The 13,354-nt window shown below is 42.3% G+C and overlaps 2 protein-coding genes across 7 annotated transcripts in view; one reads left to right on the forward strand and one right to left on the reverse strand.

Annotated features, from left to right (window-relative positions):
- Window positions 1–7,783, reverse strand: part of LOC111873759 (probable glutamate receptor) — a 10,974-nt gene extending 3,191 nt beyond the window's left edge. The window contains exons 1-4 of the mRNA XM_033755192.1: window positions 7,664–7,783; window positions 5,426–5,550; window positions 3,891–4,061; window positions 1,202–1,443 (exon numbers count right to left, since the gene is read on the reverse strand). Coding sequence (XP_033611083.1) covers window positions 1,202–1,443; window positions 3,891–4,061; window positions 5,426–5,550; window positions 7,664–7,783 — 658 coding nt within the window. The remainder of the gene's footprint in view (window positions 1–1,201; window positions 1,444–3,890; window positions 4,062–5,425; window positions 5,551–7,663) is intronic.
- Window positions 1–13,354, forward strand: part of LOC111873758 (facilitated trehalose transporter Tret1) — a 186,858-nt gene that overhangs the window by 142,894 nt on the left and 30,610 nt on the right. For all 6 annotated transcript variants that reach the window (XM_033755201.1, XM_033755199.1, XM_033755195.1 and 3 more), the window contains one exon: window positions 7,628–7,707. The gene's annotated coding sequence lies outside the window, so the exon portion shown is untranslated. The remainder of the gene's footprint in view (window positions 1–7,627; window positions 7,708–13,354) is intronic.

Consider the following 13,354-nt stretch of genomic DNA (forward strand, 5'->3'; position numbering starts at 1 on the left):
CGGCCGCGCTTTACCCCCCAGGAAAATTATTTAATTAATTCCTGGTACTCATTTCTGTTAGAGGTTGAGTCGACCCCAGGGCCGTAGTACAGCTGGAAGGATTAGGTAAATAGAAGAAATTTCAATGACCTCATCGGGATTCTATCCCGCGACCTTCCGGCTTGTAGCATAGCCCCTCANTCGGAGTTCTGAGTCCCGGTGGGGGCAAGAATTTTTACCTCTCCATATCGCCCAGACCGGCTCTGGGGCCCACCAGCCTCTATCCATGGGATACCGGGGGAAAGCAGCCGGGACATGAAGCTGACCACTCACTTCCAACTAGTGCCGAGGTCAAGAAAATTTGGGTCTATACAACCACTACCTCAGACGCCTTCATGGCGTAGTGCTTAATTAGTTAAGCACAAGGACAAATTTACCTTTATCATTATTATTAGTAGTAGTAGTAGTAGTAGTAGTAGTAGTAGTATGGAACATAAGTCACCAAAAAGAATAACGGGAATAATGTCACCACAGTTGCACCTACTTCGTTATTAAGCTAATCATCCACTGTGATATATTCAACATGACTGGTGCATTGATCGAATGCTCTATAAAAAGAGTAAAGATCTGTGATTATATTTTTGATGTCAGGCTGTTTGAAAACTGGAGAAAATTACCGAAGAATATCAGTTGAACACGACAGAATGGGCCAGAGAAAATTTAACGGATGTATTGAAAGATTCAAAGCAAGGTGGAGCAATGGCTGTTGCTTATGTGCCCTCGAGTTGACGTCAGCTGTTACGTGTCTTTAACGTTAACGAGAATTTGAAAGTATTTGGAAAAGCCGATTGCAAGAATTGATGAAATTATATCTTAAATTGCCATGATAAAGTGTTCAAGACAGACTTAAAAATCTAACGGATTTTTTTTTTCCGAGGCAGTCAGAAAACTCTTGGACAGTTGGGTTAAATACATTAAAATGCTTAAAAATAACATCGGACTCTCTATTATATGATTATTTTATAAAAACGTATGAATATGGGCTTCTGTTTTTGCTTCTCTCCGTAGACAGCGAGATTACATTTTCAGCTTTTAAATTAAACCATGAAACTACTGACATGTTCTTTATTTATGGATTAGACTCACCTTGTGCTTATTCTTAAATCCTCCTGCAACCAATGCTATGCTCAGAGACAATACGAGTTACCAGTGAATATGTTACCCTGTTCAGATATAGCTCCGAATATGGTAAGGACAGTTGCACCCCACGAATGATCATAGGCCGACTTGGAGGAATGGTGTCCATCGCTCTGCTGGCGGTACTCTAGCCACTTGACTAGATGGATTGTGGCCGCCATGAGCACCCATGAGAGCAGGATACATAGCCACACGGTGCTGGTGAATGGTTTCAGTAGAGAGTAACTGGTCCCTGTAGTCCGTGGATGACGAAACAGAAGGGATCCCCTGTACACATAAGCACGTATTACAAGGCGTTTGTGAATAAGAATTAATGCGGAGAGCTTTTTCATTAAATGGTTCAATACATGCGTGTATGACGAGGCAAAAGAGAAGTACGTGTATAAATTAATGATCTTGCAATTCTCATTTTGTGCATCCTGTTGTGTTATTATTTAAAGTTATTTGTTAGTGTATGAAAATAGTAATCATGTGTTTGCCTGATGATGGTTTCAAAAGCCGAAACCTGTTGCTAAGGTAATTTTTTGGCCGCGCCGTAGCTCAAGCGGTTAGTCGCTGGCTTCCAACCGCGGCGGCCCGGGTTCGATCCCAGGTCTGGTCAAGTGGGATTTGTGGTGGACAAAGTGGTGCTGATGCAGGTTTCCTCCGAATACTTCGGTTTCCTCTGCCAATCTTCATTCCATCAATTGTTCCACAATCACCCTCACCTATCATCTGGGGCTGGTACAATAGGCCAGAAGTGGCCGCAGTACAAGGGACGTAGTCCCACCCCACTAGCAATAAAAAAAGTAATTTTAACCGTGACCGTTATGTTGTTTTACGACGGATTCCAACAAAGAATTGTAATAATTTTTCAATTTAGTGATCCATTTTGTATGCGTCATTTACGTTAAGGACAGAGTAATTTTGTTGTATTTAACCTCAGGATTTCTCATAGTTACCGTGTTTATGACTGTAGACACGCAAAGAACATTTAATGCGGACGTTACGTGATTATTTAGTCAGAATTTATAGCAGAATTGTCCCTAGTTTTTTTTACATATCTTGGAATATTCCTGATAAAGCCAGACAATTTTCTATCGCTGTCTCGTCCAAAATGGAATTAGAGATTATCCAGCCTCCCATTGGAACCGAGAATACATTTTTCGAGAATAGAGCAACTGATCGGCTACAATTTAGTGCCGAGGTTAAGAATAGATGGACCATACCTTCACTCCCCAATACTTGGTAGTTGCACGATTCCTGTCACGAGACAGAAAAATATGATCGTGAGTTCCGCGAGACCCGGAAGCAAGAGTGACTGGGCTGGCGAGGTCCAGCAGCAATTTACCCGACCCAACCCGCCCCTACCCCAGAAGTCTTCATGGCGTGGTGCTTAATTAAGGACAGGGATTTTACCTGTGTATTAAGAAGGTGGTAGTTTCTAATCTCGGCCACGACATAGGCTATTCTGACAGATTTTCATGGTTTTCTTCAGTCTCCAAGAACATGCTTGGATATCTCGATTAGGCCACGGTCGCTTACTTCCAAATCCTTTCCAATTTATCAATCATTCGACGCTACAATGTATATACTGACTGTATCGTAAAATACGAGGGGGGTACCCAAAAGAAACCGAACTTATTTTTTTTAAACTTATTTATTCAAATTTTAAGCACAAACCTTCAATCCCCTTCAAAGTACTCTCCACTTACACTAATACACTTGTCTAGTCTTTTATTCCATTTTTCAAAACATTGTCTAAATTCATCTTTTGAGATGCTTGACAGCGCCTCCGTCGTTTTTTCCTTTCATATCTCTTTTCATTCGAGGGAAAAAAAAAAAAGTCGCACGGGGCAAGGTCGGGTGAGTATGGAGGGTGAGGAACAGGGGTCATACCATTTTTGGTCAAGAATTGTCGTACAGACAGGGCTGTGTGAGCAGGGGCATTGTCATGATGGAAAAACCAGTCACCCGACTGCCACAAATCTGGCCGCTGAGCTCCAAGTCACTCCCGACAGCTCCACAATTTCTTCAATGGTCCGTCGTCGATCTTCCTTGATGATTTCACGAATTTTTTCAACATTTTCATGTGTTCGGGCCGTGGAAGGACGACCAGAACGAGGTTTGTCATCAATTGACATTTCACCATTTTTGAAACGGGAAAACCACTCAAACACTTGAGTTTTCCCCATAGCATCGTCCTTGTACGCCGTTTTTAACATTTCAAGAGTTTCTGTTCCACTTTTCCCGAGCAAAAAGCAGAATTTCACCGCCGCACGCTGTTCACGAAAATGAGCCATTGCAAAAACGACGATCACACAAAACAGTTGTCACTATAAACTCTGCCGAAACTAGTCCTTACCTTCTGAAGCAACGGTAGTCGGCTTATCGACTCAGGAATGTTAGCTCTATGCGCTCATGGCGGCAAAACGCGGTACTACAAAAGCTCTGCCCACAAAAAAAAATAGTTCGGTTTCTTTTGGGTACCCCATCGTATACCATATACAAAACTTTACTATACCTGCATATGTTACTACGTTTACGATGTACAGTACAGTTCTAAGCTGTAACATTGTCAAGTCTGAATCATGAAGGCCTCTTAGCTAATCTCCTACGGACGGAAACGAACAATAATCAATTTGAAACGAAAGTGTTATTACTAATTACATCTCGATTAACTAGATAGTTTTTTATTTATTTACGCATTTGACGGTCCAGAAATGGTCACGGACCTGAATTTCCATGTCGGTCCAGTGAAATCGACAACTGCGAGACGCCGAGGCGACATGGTCAGTGACGTGATGCCAAGTTGTGCTTCCCGCCTCTGTAGCATGCCCAGCATCCCGTCAAATTGGCCACTTGAATCAGGGTAACCGTGAGAAAAAGTGACATGGATTTGCATCCTGGAGAAAGACGAAAGGCAATTTCCGAGGTTTCAGCATGAATATAGTAATAAACAGCACAGATTGTGTTGTTGGAATGATGCGATTACAAGGATTAAACTGTATCAAATGAAAATCCTGGTTCAAGTGAGCTCCCAAATCCATGAGATCCCACTGCTGGACCCCATACATCCAGTATTGCAATTTCTCTGCATTTCATATTTATTTTATGAAAAAATAAATAAAGTGGCCTTTATGCTTAACTGCACTCCTCGAAACTACTGAGGAGGGTGCACAGGTAATTTTCGATGATTCTGGGTATCTGCTTCGTGTGGAAGTTGGTCAGCTTCACGTGGCCAACTGAGTCCACGCCCAGGTAAAGTGTACCAGTATCCTTTGGAGGTTGCGAGCGCTGAGAACCATTCTGGGCATCATGGCGTAGTGCTGTAGTAGCAGCAGCAGTAGTAGTAGTAAATGGAACGATAACAGAACTAAAGAATGATACTGTACAATAATTATTGAGCTGGGATGGCTCAGTCGGTATAGAGGCTTGGTAGGGGCAGAAATTTTCACTTCTTCATGTCGTCCAGACCGCCTCTGGGACTCACCTATCCTCCTAGCCAAAGGGTACCCGGGACTCTTTCCCCGCGGTTAAAACGGTCGGGGCGTGAAGCTTACCACTCACGTCCAACTATAGTGCCGAGATCAACAAAACGTGAGTCTACACATCCACACTCCCACAGCTTTTTCATTTTTACTGTACAGTTATTATATTTTGAGCTTCAAAGCTCAGTAATAACCTTATCTGTCTACTGATACATTTGCTGTTATCCGGCAGCCTCCACACGCTTCATGAACTGAAGCCGTTCTGAGAAGCTGACAATCGCAGAATTAAAACATCTGTGTATAACACAGTCCGTCAATAATGCAACAGATTGTTCCTTTTTCTTCCACTTTTACTTTAACACAACATGTTTCGGCCTTAGATGGTCATCTTCAGGTGTCTTAATGTATCAAAACTGCTTCACTACATTAATATTCGCAGAATTTGTTGCATTATTGACGGACTGTGGATACATAGACGTTTTAATATGGCTTGCAACAGGATGCTTAAATACGGAATATTTGAATTGTTCAGTAAATGTCTCGCTTTTTGCGAAATCCGAACTTTCGTTATTGTGTTCACGCGAACCCATCCTTGGACCATACTTTGATCCAGTTAAATTGATTACACACTCCCATAAATGTGTATTCAAGATCCACTTTAATATTACACCCTGATTTATGCAACTAGTGTTTGACATTTATTAAAACCTTAGTCATAAAGTTCTGTGCAGTTGGAAATATCAGTGGCAGGGTCATTTTCAAGTGTTTCATATACGTACGTGAAATTAAATGTTTCTCCAAGTTGGCGGTGAAGCGCGTAATTGTATTTCGCAATGGAGTCCACGTGTCTGTCCACCGAACTGCTGAGCCTGTGTACTATGTCATCCTCAGGCGTGAGGGTCACCTGGGACATTAAATATGCAATATAACGAAGTTGAAAATCCTTTGTAACTGCTATATGTATCAGTCCGCTATCACAACACAATTATAAATAAAAAGCTGAAGACGCGACTATTGTCGATGAACTCAGTATTTATTTACTAAACGTACTCGCTATATATCTGGACCATGTACGTGGTGTGACAATGAAGTTCTTGAACTCATCGCCGTAAAAGTGCTACATACTTAATTGCTAATATTACTGTGGTCACCTTCAAATTACTCCCCTTGGGAAGCTATGAACCGATGCCAGCGCCTAGTCCACCCTTCAAAACAATTTTGGAACTGGTTTGTGAAATGGCCTTCATAACTGCCGTCGTATTACTCCTGATGTTATCAGTGTCATCAAAATGACTTCCTTTCAATAATTCCTTTATCTTGGGGTACAGAAAAACATTACTTGGGCTAGATCCGGTGAATAGGAAGGATGTTCCAGCACAGTTATTTGTTTACTGGCTGAAAACTCCCTCACAGACAGTGCTCTAATTCTCAAGCTCCGACATTCTCGTGACGGCGCACCAAAACACACTCAGACAATAACAGACGCCACTCAGAAAGAGACTGCCATGGATCAACAACAACACAGCTGTGAAACGCTGATTTGCGAACGTCATGAAACCATACTGAGATTTCTGTCCGCTGCTGCAACTGCAAGCACACGGTGGCGAGTTCGCAAGCTTTATTGTCAGACCTCGTATGCTCATTATCAGGCGTTTAATATAGTAATAATTTTGTCAACATACATCACTGGACTGCATATTACAGTGGATCCATTGTTACTAGTCCCATCTTGAAAATGGTGTACTCCGTAATGTAGCACAGAAAATTCCTAACTGAGTTGCATGCAGTTTGTTAGGTTCTTAGTCCGTTCATGTCGTTTACGACTTATACATGAAAAGTTATTTTATGCCATTAAATGGAGTTCTTATGGGTCAGTATGACAAAATCGGAACTTCTAGTGAAAGTGTCCCATACCGAATTTGTGAGTCCCACTCTACAGGCACTGATATCCGGTCACAGACAGATGGACAGCCATGACTTTAAGTAATCTGTGCAAATACCTCTCCAACATGAAATTTAATTGAAATTAGTCCAAAAGTTCTCAACTTGTGAGATGACATAGAAAACATTTTCTTTTGTTTAATTATTTCGAAATGCACGAGACCTACAAAATAGCCCTATTGGCATAAGGTGGTATTCGAAGTTTCTGTTCACAATTACCACACGCTTAAAAAAACTTTCTGAGTTTTTTACTTTCCTGCCTATATCTTTCATTTCAGAAACCAAACAGCTTAAGAGAACTCACTACAATGGTCCCTATAACTCGGCCAATTTTGTAACAATTCCTGTACCTAAACCTATATTCATCGGCTTATAACCATTTCTATATCATTCTAAGCCTATTCATAATCTACAAATTAATCAACTTTTCTACAGTTAAGCCCTACACGATCCTGAAATTTCAACAGCTCTGTACTCTTTTGTGCATGATCGTACAAACACGCAAATTTTGATGCATAATCCCTAATTTTCAACAAATGTGTGCTCTTGATCATATTCCCACGACCCTGCAAATTTATCAGCCTTGTAACCGTTTTATATGAAGTGGCAGTGAAGTGGCAGTAAAGCAAAGTGGAGTGGAATGAAGTGAAGTGAAGTGAAGTTGGATAAAGGGAAAGTCATTGTGAAATGTGGGCGCATCAGAACTTGACATTACACATTCCAGTACTATTACTGTTTAGTGTATAGTATATTTATTCTTTTATTAATATTAATTTATATAACTGTAGTTGTAATTGTATTTGTTATAGTAGTAAGTATATTTTCATTGTATTTACTGTGTTCAAATGTGTTCTTTGTTGTTTGTGTAGTTTGTATGCTGTATTTTATTTTAGTGTGGTGTGTTATTTTGTGTTATGTGTATATTTGTGTGTTGTGTCTTATTTTAGTACCACTGCCACCGGGGAAAACCCCATTTGCAGTTTAAATCAATAATAAACAATAATAAAATTGATTAATTTTGTAACTTTTTCTTGTTTCAGTGCTCATAATGCAGAGATGCTATTCCACCTTCTTACCGCAACAGCTGTGTTGAAGACCAGACCCTGCAAATCTCCTCTTCGTAAGTATTTGAACTGAGTGAGAGTATATGTCAGACCACTGACTCTGTCCCACTGACCAGCAAATGTTGAAATCATTGGCCAAGTGTAGTTTACTTTATATATATCGTACAACATCACCGGCCCATCAGAAGATTCAGATTGGGGAGTCGCCCAGGTTACTTCGCTATCAGTGTTCAGATTAGAGTGCTGCATTTCTGTCTCTGAAGGTTTGTCCATGCTCCAGATCAGCCAGTTAAAGCCTGCGCTCAGAAAATTATTTGCAGATATCTGGAAGCAGATAAAGCTTATTGATTTTAGTGAGAAGAATATAAATCATTATTTGAATTTCATATTCAAATACGTAGCAGAAATTAAATTATATTCGAAATGTATCATAATTTGAATTATTCTGTCCAAAGACTTAGCTAGAAGAATATAAGCTTAAATCTTAATTTGGATGTGTACCTAGAGAAATGGTCAGTACTCATTCCTGCTTTAAGCCAAAGTTGTAGATTGAATTTTGTAACATAGGCATAGTGGATATTCACTTGAGCCATGAGGCTATCAAGCGTAGTTTTAGTCTGTACGCAAGGAAATTTGTCTCAAATTTGAGGTGCCGGTAGAGGTTTTTATCCGGCTGCAACCAAAGAACTGAGTTAATGCCCATATTAATTGTAGCGTAGGTGTGTCTGCTTGTTACCATTCAGTTTCGAATGCTTTATCTTCGCAGTTCTTGTGTAAACCCTAAAATACACGAAACTACTAGTTTACTTGCAGCTGTAAGTGAGATTGAACCCTAGCTTCTCACTATAATAGGAGAGGGTATTTGAGAGTAGGCTGCTGAGAAAACTCTCTTGACCAGAGAAAGGAAGTGACACCAGATTAAAAAGAAAAAAACTAAATAAGAGCTCCGCCATTTATACTCTTTACCAGTAATACTAGAGTTATCAGTCAAGGAAGAAGGGGTGTACGAAAGATGTAGAACGCATGGGGGTGATTGTCAGTGCATAATTAACGTTGCTAGGAATGACTGAATGGAAGATACCTAAGAATAGGTGGAAGAGTAGTAGTAAAATTTGCTTTAAAGAATTAGGGTGTGAAGATGTGGACTGAAATCAACTGCCTCAGGATATGGTCCAATGGCGACCTTCTGTGTATGTGGTAAAGAACATACAGAATGCATAATGGGCGAGGAATTTCTTGACCAGCTGCGTAGTTGCCCGCTTTCTCAAAAAAGGACTCTGTTCCACGGGATTAGCTTCAAAGTACAAGTTAGTTTCATAATGGCTTATCCGGCTTTGCGCATAGTTCATTAATGCTGGAAAGTCTTTGTTTTATAGTGGCGTTTAACTGTAGTATACATAGGTCGGATAAAAAATAGTGGCAACACCTCTATAGTTCGGAAATGACTTTATTGCCTGAAGTAAACACACTTACATTCTTTCAATATAATCGTCCCCCGTGTATACCACCTTCTGCCAAATTTGTGGAAGGCGTCGTACACCATCGGCGCGTCCACTTCTGTCGATGTCCAGCAGTGACCGCCCTACAGCACGAATAATCTCATCTCTTGTGTTGTAACGTGTCCCTCACATTGGTTCTTTCATTTTGCCAAAGCGATCATAATCGCACGGACCCATATCGGGTGAGTATGGCGGATGTTGCAGTATCTCCCATCGCCAGCAGCGAAGGAGATCCTTGACAGCGTCAGCAGTATGAGCCCTTGCATTGTCATGAAGGATGATGTGGTTCGTTGCCAACAAGTGTCGTCGCTTTCTCCTGAGTACTGGACGAAGATGATTACGCAGGAAATTGCAGTAGTAGGCAGCGTTTACTGTCTGTTTTGAGGTACAGTGTGGTGTAGTATCACTCCACAATGAACGTTGCTTTCACATTACTCTGTGTAGGGCGCACTTTCTTTGGATGAGGAGAGCCAGGATGCTTCCATACATTTGATTGTCGCTTCAAGTGCGGTTCGTATGAGCGAGCCCAAGTTTCGGCCAGAGTGACGATCCTTCCAAGGAAGTCGTCACCTTCCTTCTGGTACCGGTCCAACAAGTCCTGTGCAGTTGCATAAGGTTGCCATTGTTGCACCTCGAACATTGTATGGAGTACCCAACGCGCTACAATTTTGCGGTATCCAAGAATATCATGCAGAATGTGGAGCACGGTTTTGTGACACACGCCTACCTCAGCAGAACTCCCGCGCAGCCCCTCGACGATCGACATCCAGAAAAGAAGCAAGAAGATGAATTGTGTGGTTGTCAACATGGGGTCGTCCTGAATGGCATCCCTCCCTTCACGGAACAATTTCACCCACCGTGCCACTGTGCAATATGGCAGCATCACCACATGTATCTCGCAGTCCCTGATAACAGTTTTGTGCATTACGACCTCGTGAAACTTCAATTTTTATCCAGGAGCGTTGTTCTTGTTTCGTAAACATGTTGTTAGGGTTCTTGAACTGGGCTCCTACACTTCAAGACGATGCACAATGCAACTCAATGAAACACAACCAGAGCCACTCAATGCAATACTTCAACTGAACTTCTGCTATCAGCTACAGACGGCGCTAGTGCCACCTGACGCACATATTTCATGTTACAACAGTATTGCCACTACATTTTATCCAACCCTTATGAAGCAAATGGCAACAGTATGTCGTCAAGTTTTCAACGGGTACATCTTAATGAACTCGCCGTAATATCGTGTAGTACGTATCTGATATTAAAACTTCATAAAAGAGAGCGATCCAAATTAATGCCCATACTGTAATTAGTTGTATATAATAGTCTGAGGACATTATTGATCGGTTAGCGTCATGTCCTTTCTATGGAACCCAAATGCAGAATTACTTTCAGTTTCTTGCGATAGGTCTAGAAGGCGGAGGGAATAACCGCAGGTTTCAGTGTCGACCTTTGCCAAAGTAGGATAAATCTGCGATTCTTCCAGCTCTTTTAAGTTCATAGCATACGTAGCATGATTTCGGAGTGTCCCTTAAGTACTAAATACATGACTACATCAGCAGAAGCGTTGTGCGAAGAAACCAAAGAGATTAGAATAGTCAAATTTTCGTTGGGAATTTTCAAGTGGTATTATGCTAGGAAAGAATTCTGTCATGGCAGAACCCGTGCACTTAAATAATTCTCATTCCACCTTACAAAGTCTTGTTTAACTTACCAGTGTAAATATGTCCTTGTTAATTGCACAGTCGTGGTCAAGGAACACGCCGTGAACGTGGTTAGTATCCTTCAAAATATTATGTGTCCATTTTACTTCTTTGTGAAGATTTCCTTGTTCTGGGGTAACTGACACCGTCAAAAACTTTCCGGAAGACGATAATTTCTTCATAAGTGACTGTGCGTCTGAAAAACGGAAATCCATGCGGTGATCAGTAATAGAAGAAAACAAACTGCAGGGCAAGGTGCTGCTACATCCGCGAAGAAATGTAGTACGTCTCGAATTCTTGAAAGAACATAAAGTTTTCAGATTTATGCAAAATAACGAGTTTAGAATTGTAATAAAATTAAACTACAGTTACACATTCCGGTCACAGTAGCCGAGCGGTTTAAGGCATGCACTGTCTCCGCTCGCTCGAAAGCCGGTATCGTGGGTTCGAATCCCACTCATGGCATGGATGTTCGGTGTTTGTGTGTGTGCGCGTTTTTCTGTCTTTGTCTACAGGTAGAGGCCTTGCGACGAGCTGATCACCCGCCCAAGGAGTCCTACCGAATGTCTAAGTTCTAGTAAACCGAAGTGAAACGGAGAGTTTCGTGGAGGTAGGCCAAGCCCCAAATTGGGGCTGTAGCGCCAAAGAAAAAAAATAATGAGAGATAACCTCGTACTCTGAGCAAGTTCGGAGGGAGAATAAAAATGCATGCAATATTTTAGGGGGAAATCTGAAATGGACCAGTTGGGAGTGGATTTTAGAGAAGTAGATTATGAGGGTGTGGACTAGATTGAACTGACTCAGGATATGGTTCCGTGGAACGCTATGGTAAAGGCGGTAATGAACCTCCGTGTTTCCCAGAAATGCGGAGAATATTTGACCACCTAAGCGAGTATCATCTTGGCAAGAAGGACTTTATTCCATGGACATAACCAATAAATTAATCACACCAAGAAGGTTTGTTCAGCGGTAGTGCAGATGAACCGGGTTCAGAAAGCTGCCGTCAACTGACTATCTTGACGGAGAGTACCTTTATACAATCTGTCCTGGTCGATGTAGAGTTACTGCCTTAAAATAAACAGATCCGGTCTTCCCATTTTCTCTTCTTTCGTCGGTCATGATCATCCTGTCGCATGTAACCTCAACTGCCGTAGGCCGCGCCATAGCTCAGGCGGTTAGTCGCTGGCTACCCACCGCGACGGCTCGGGTTCGAGCCCGGGTCCGGTCATGTGGGATTTGTGGTGGTCAAAATGGCACTGGGGCAAGTTTTCTCCGAGTCCCCCCACCGGTATATGACGCCAGATCCAGAAGGCTACACAGGCCATGACCGACTAACATAACAACCCCCCCCCCCCCTCAGCTTACTTGTTAGTGCCCAGCCTTTAAGCTTGCCTTTCTCTACCCAACACAAAAACCATGCTTGTCCCAGCTCCTTTGCCCCCCTCCCAAACTACTGTTTTCACTTGTATACTTGCCCTTCCCCCCTTCCTTCTCTGCTCACATAGCTGTGTATATTTCTAACACCAGTCTGCTTTTACCGGTTCTCACGGTCTCTTCGCTTGCGGTTTTCTCATATTTTTCTTCTACCCTGAAGATGGAGGCGATATGTTCTCCGAAACCTCGGTTAACACAACATATACATGGTGCCAAATCCCANTCAGTTGATTACTCCAGTGACCTCGTCGTGAATCGAACCCGCGATTTTCAGGCTTGTAGCATAGTGCCTCAATCAACTACCCTACCGCGTGCCCCCACTNAAATTTGAAACTGACTTCGCCGAAAGTTGGATGAAGACTCCTTGAGATGGAATGCACTCTCTCTGAATCCTGAGGTCCACGAACCCCAGACTCCAGGAGATATCCACTCCTCCACTTTTGCCATTTTTAATGTTGTAATGTGGTTCGTTTACGTTCGCGTGTGTGAGGATGGCGATTCACACGCGAACTCAGGATGTTAGGAATGTGTCACTACGTCTGGGAACGTAGAAGGTAACGTGAATAGCTGCCACCAGGTGATTTAGCCTGAATGACCACAGGTGCGATGTTGTTGTACTACTCCAACAGGTGAGATGGGCTGGCCAGCTGTGATGTTGAACTCTGCCTGCCGAAGTCGTATAGCGTGTTGTGAACCCCGAAGCGTTGGGCGTGCAGGTAGGCAAGACTCCTTGAAGCCTTGGATGCATGAAATAAGGTAGACGACGCGAACTTGTGAGGTGAAACCAAACACTTTACTTGATCAAGATATGAAACTGATTACAAGACAGGAATCAAACCCCTGACTTTACGAGAGCGGTACGCTCTCAAACATACAGTGCGTACTGAACTATCTTAATGGTTTTTACATCCCCGAATGGTTACAATGCCAGCCCTTATATAGTATTGTCTTGGGGCGTGGCAAAATCATGTGACTTTATAGCGTCCATTTCCTTATAAGGAGAGCTCGGTGCCTGGATCTTCGAGCCAATTCTCGGAATCATAACGTCACTCTTATTGCCCTGT

The sequence above is a fragment of the Cryptotermes secundus genome, unplaced genomic scaffold (assembly GCF_002891405.2).
Source record: "Cryptotermes secundus unplaced genomic scaffold, Csec_1.0 scaffold142, whole genome shotgun sequence".
NCBI classification, from domain to species: Eukaryota; Metazoa; Arthropoda; class Insecta; order Blattodea; family Kalotermitidae; genus Cryptotermes; species Cryptotermes secundus.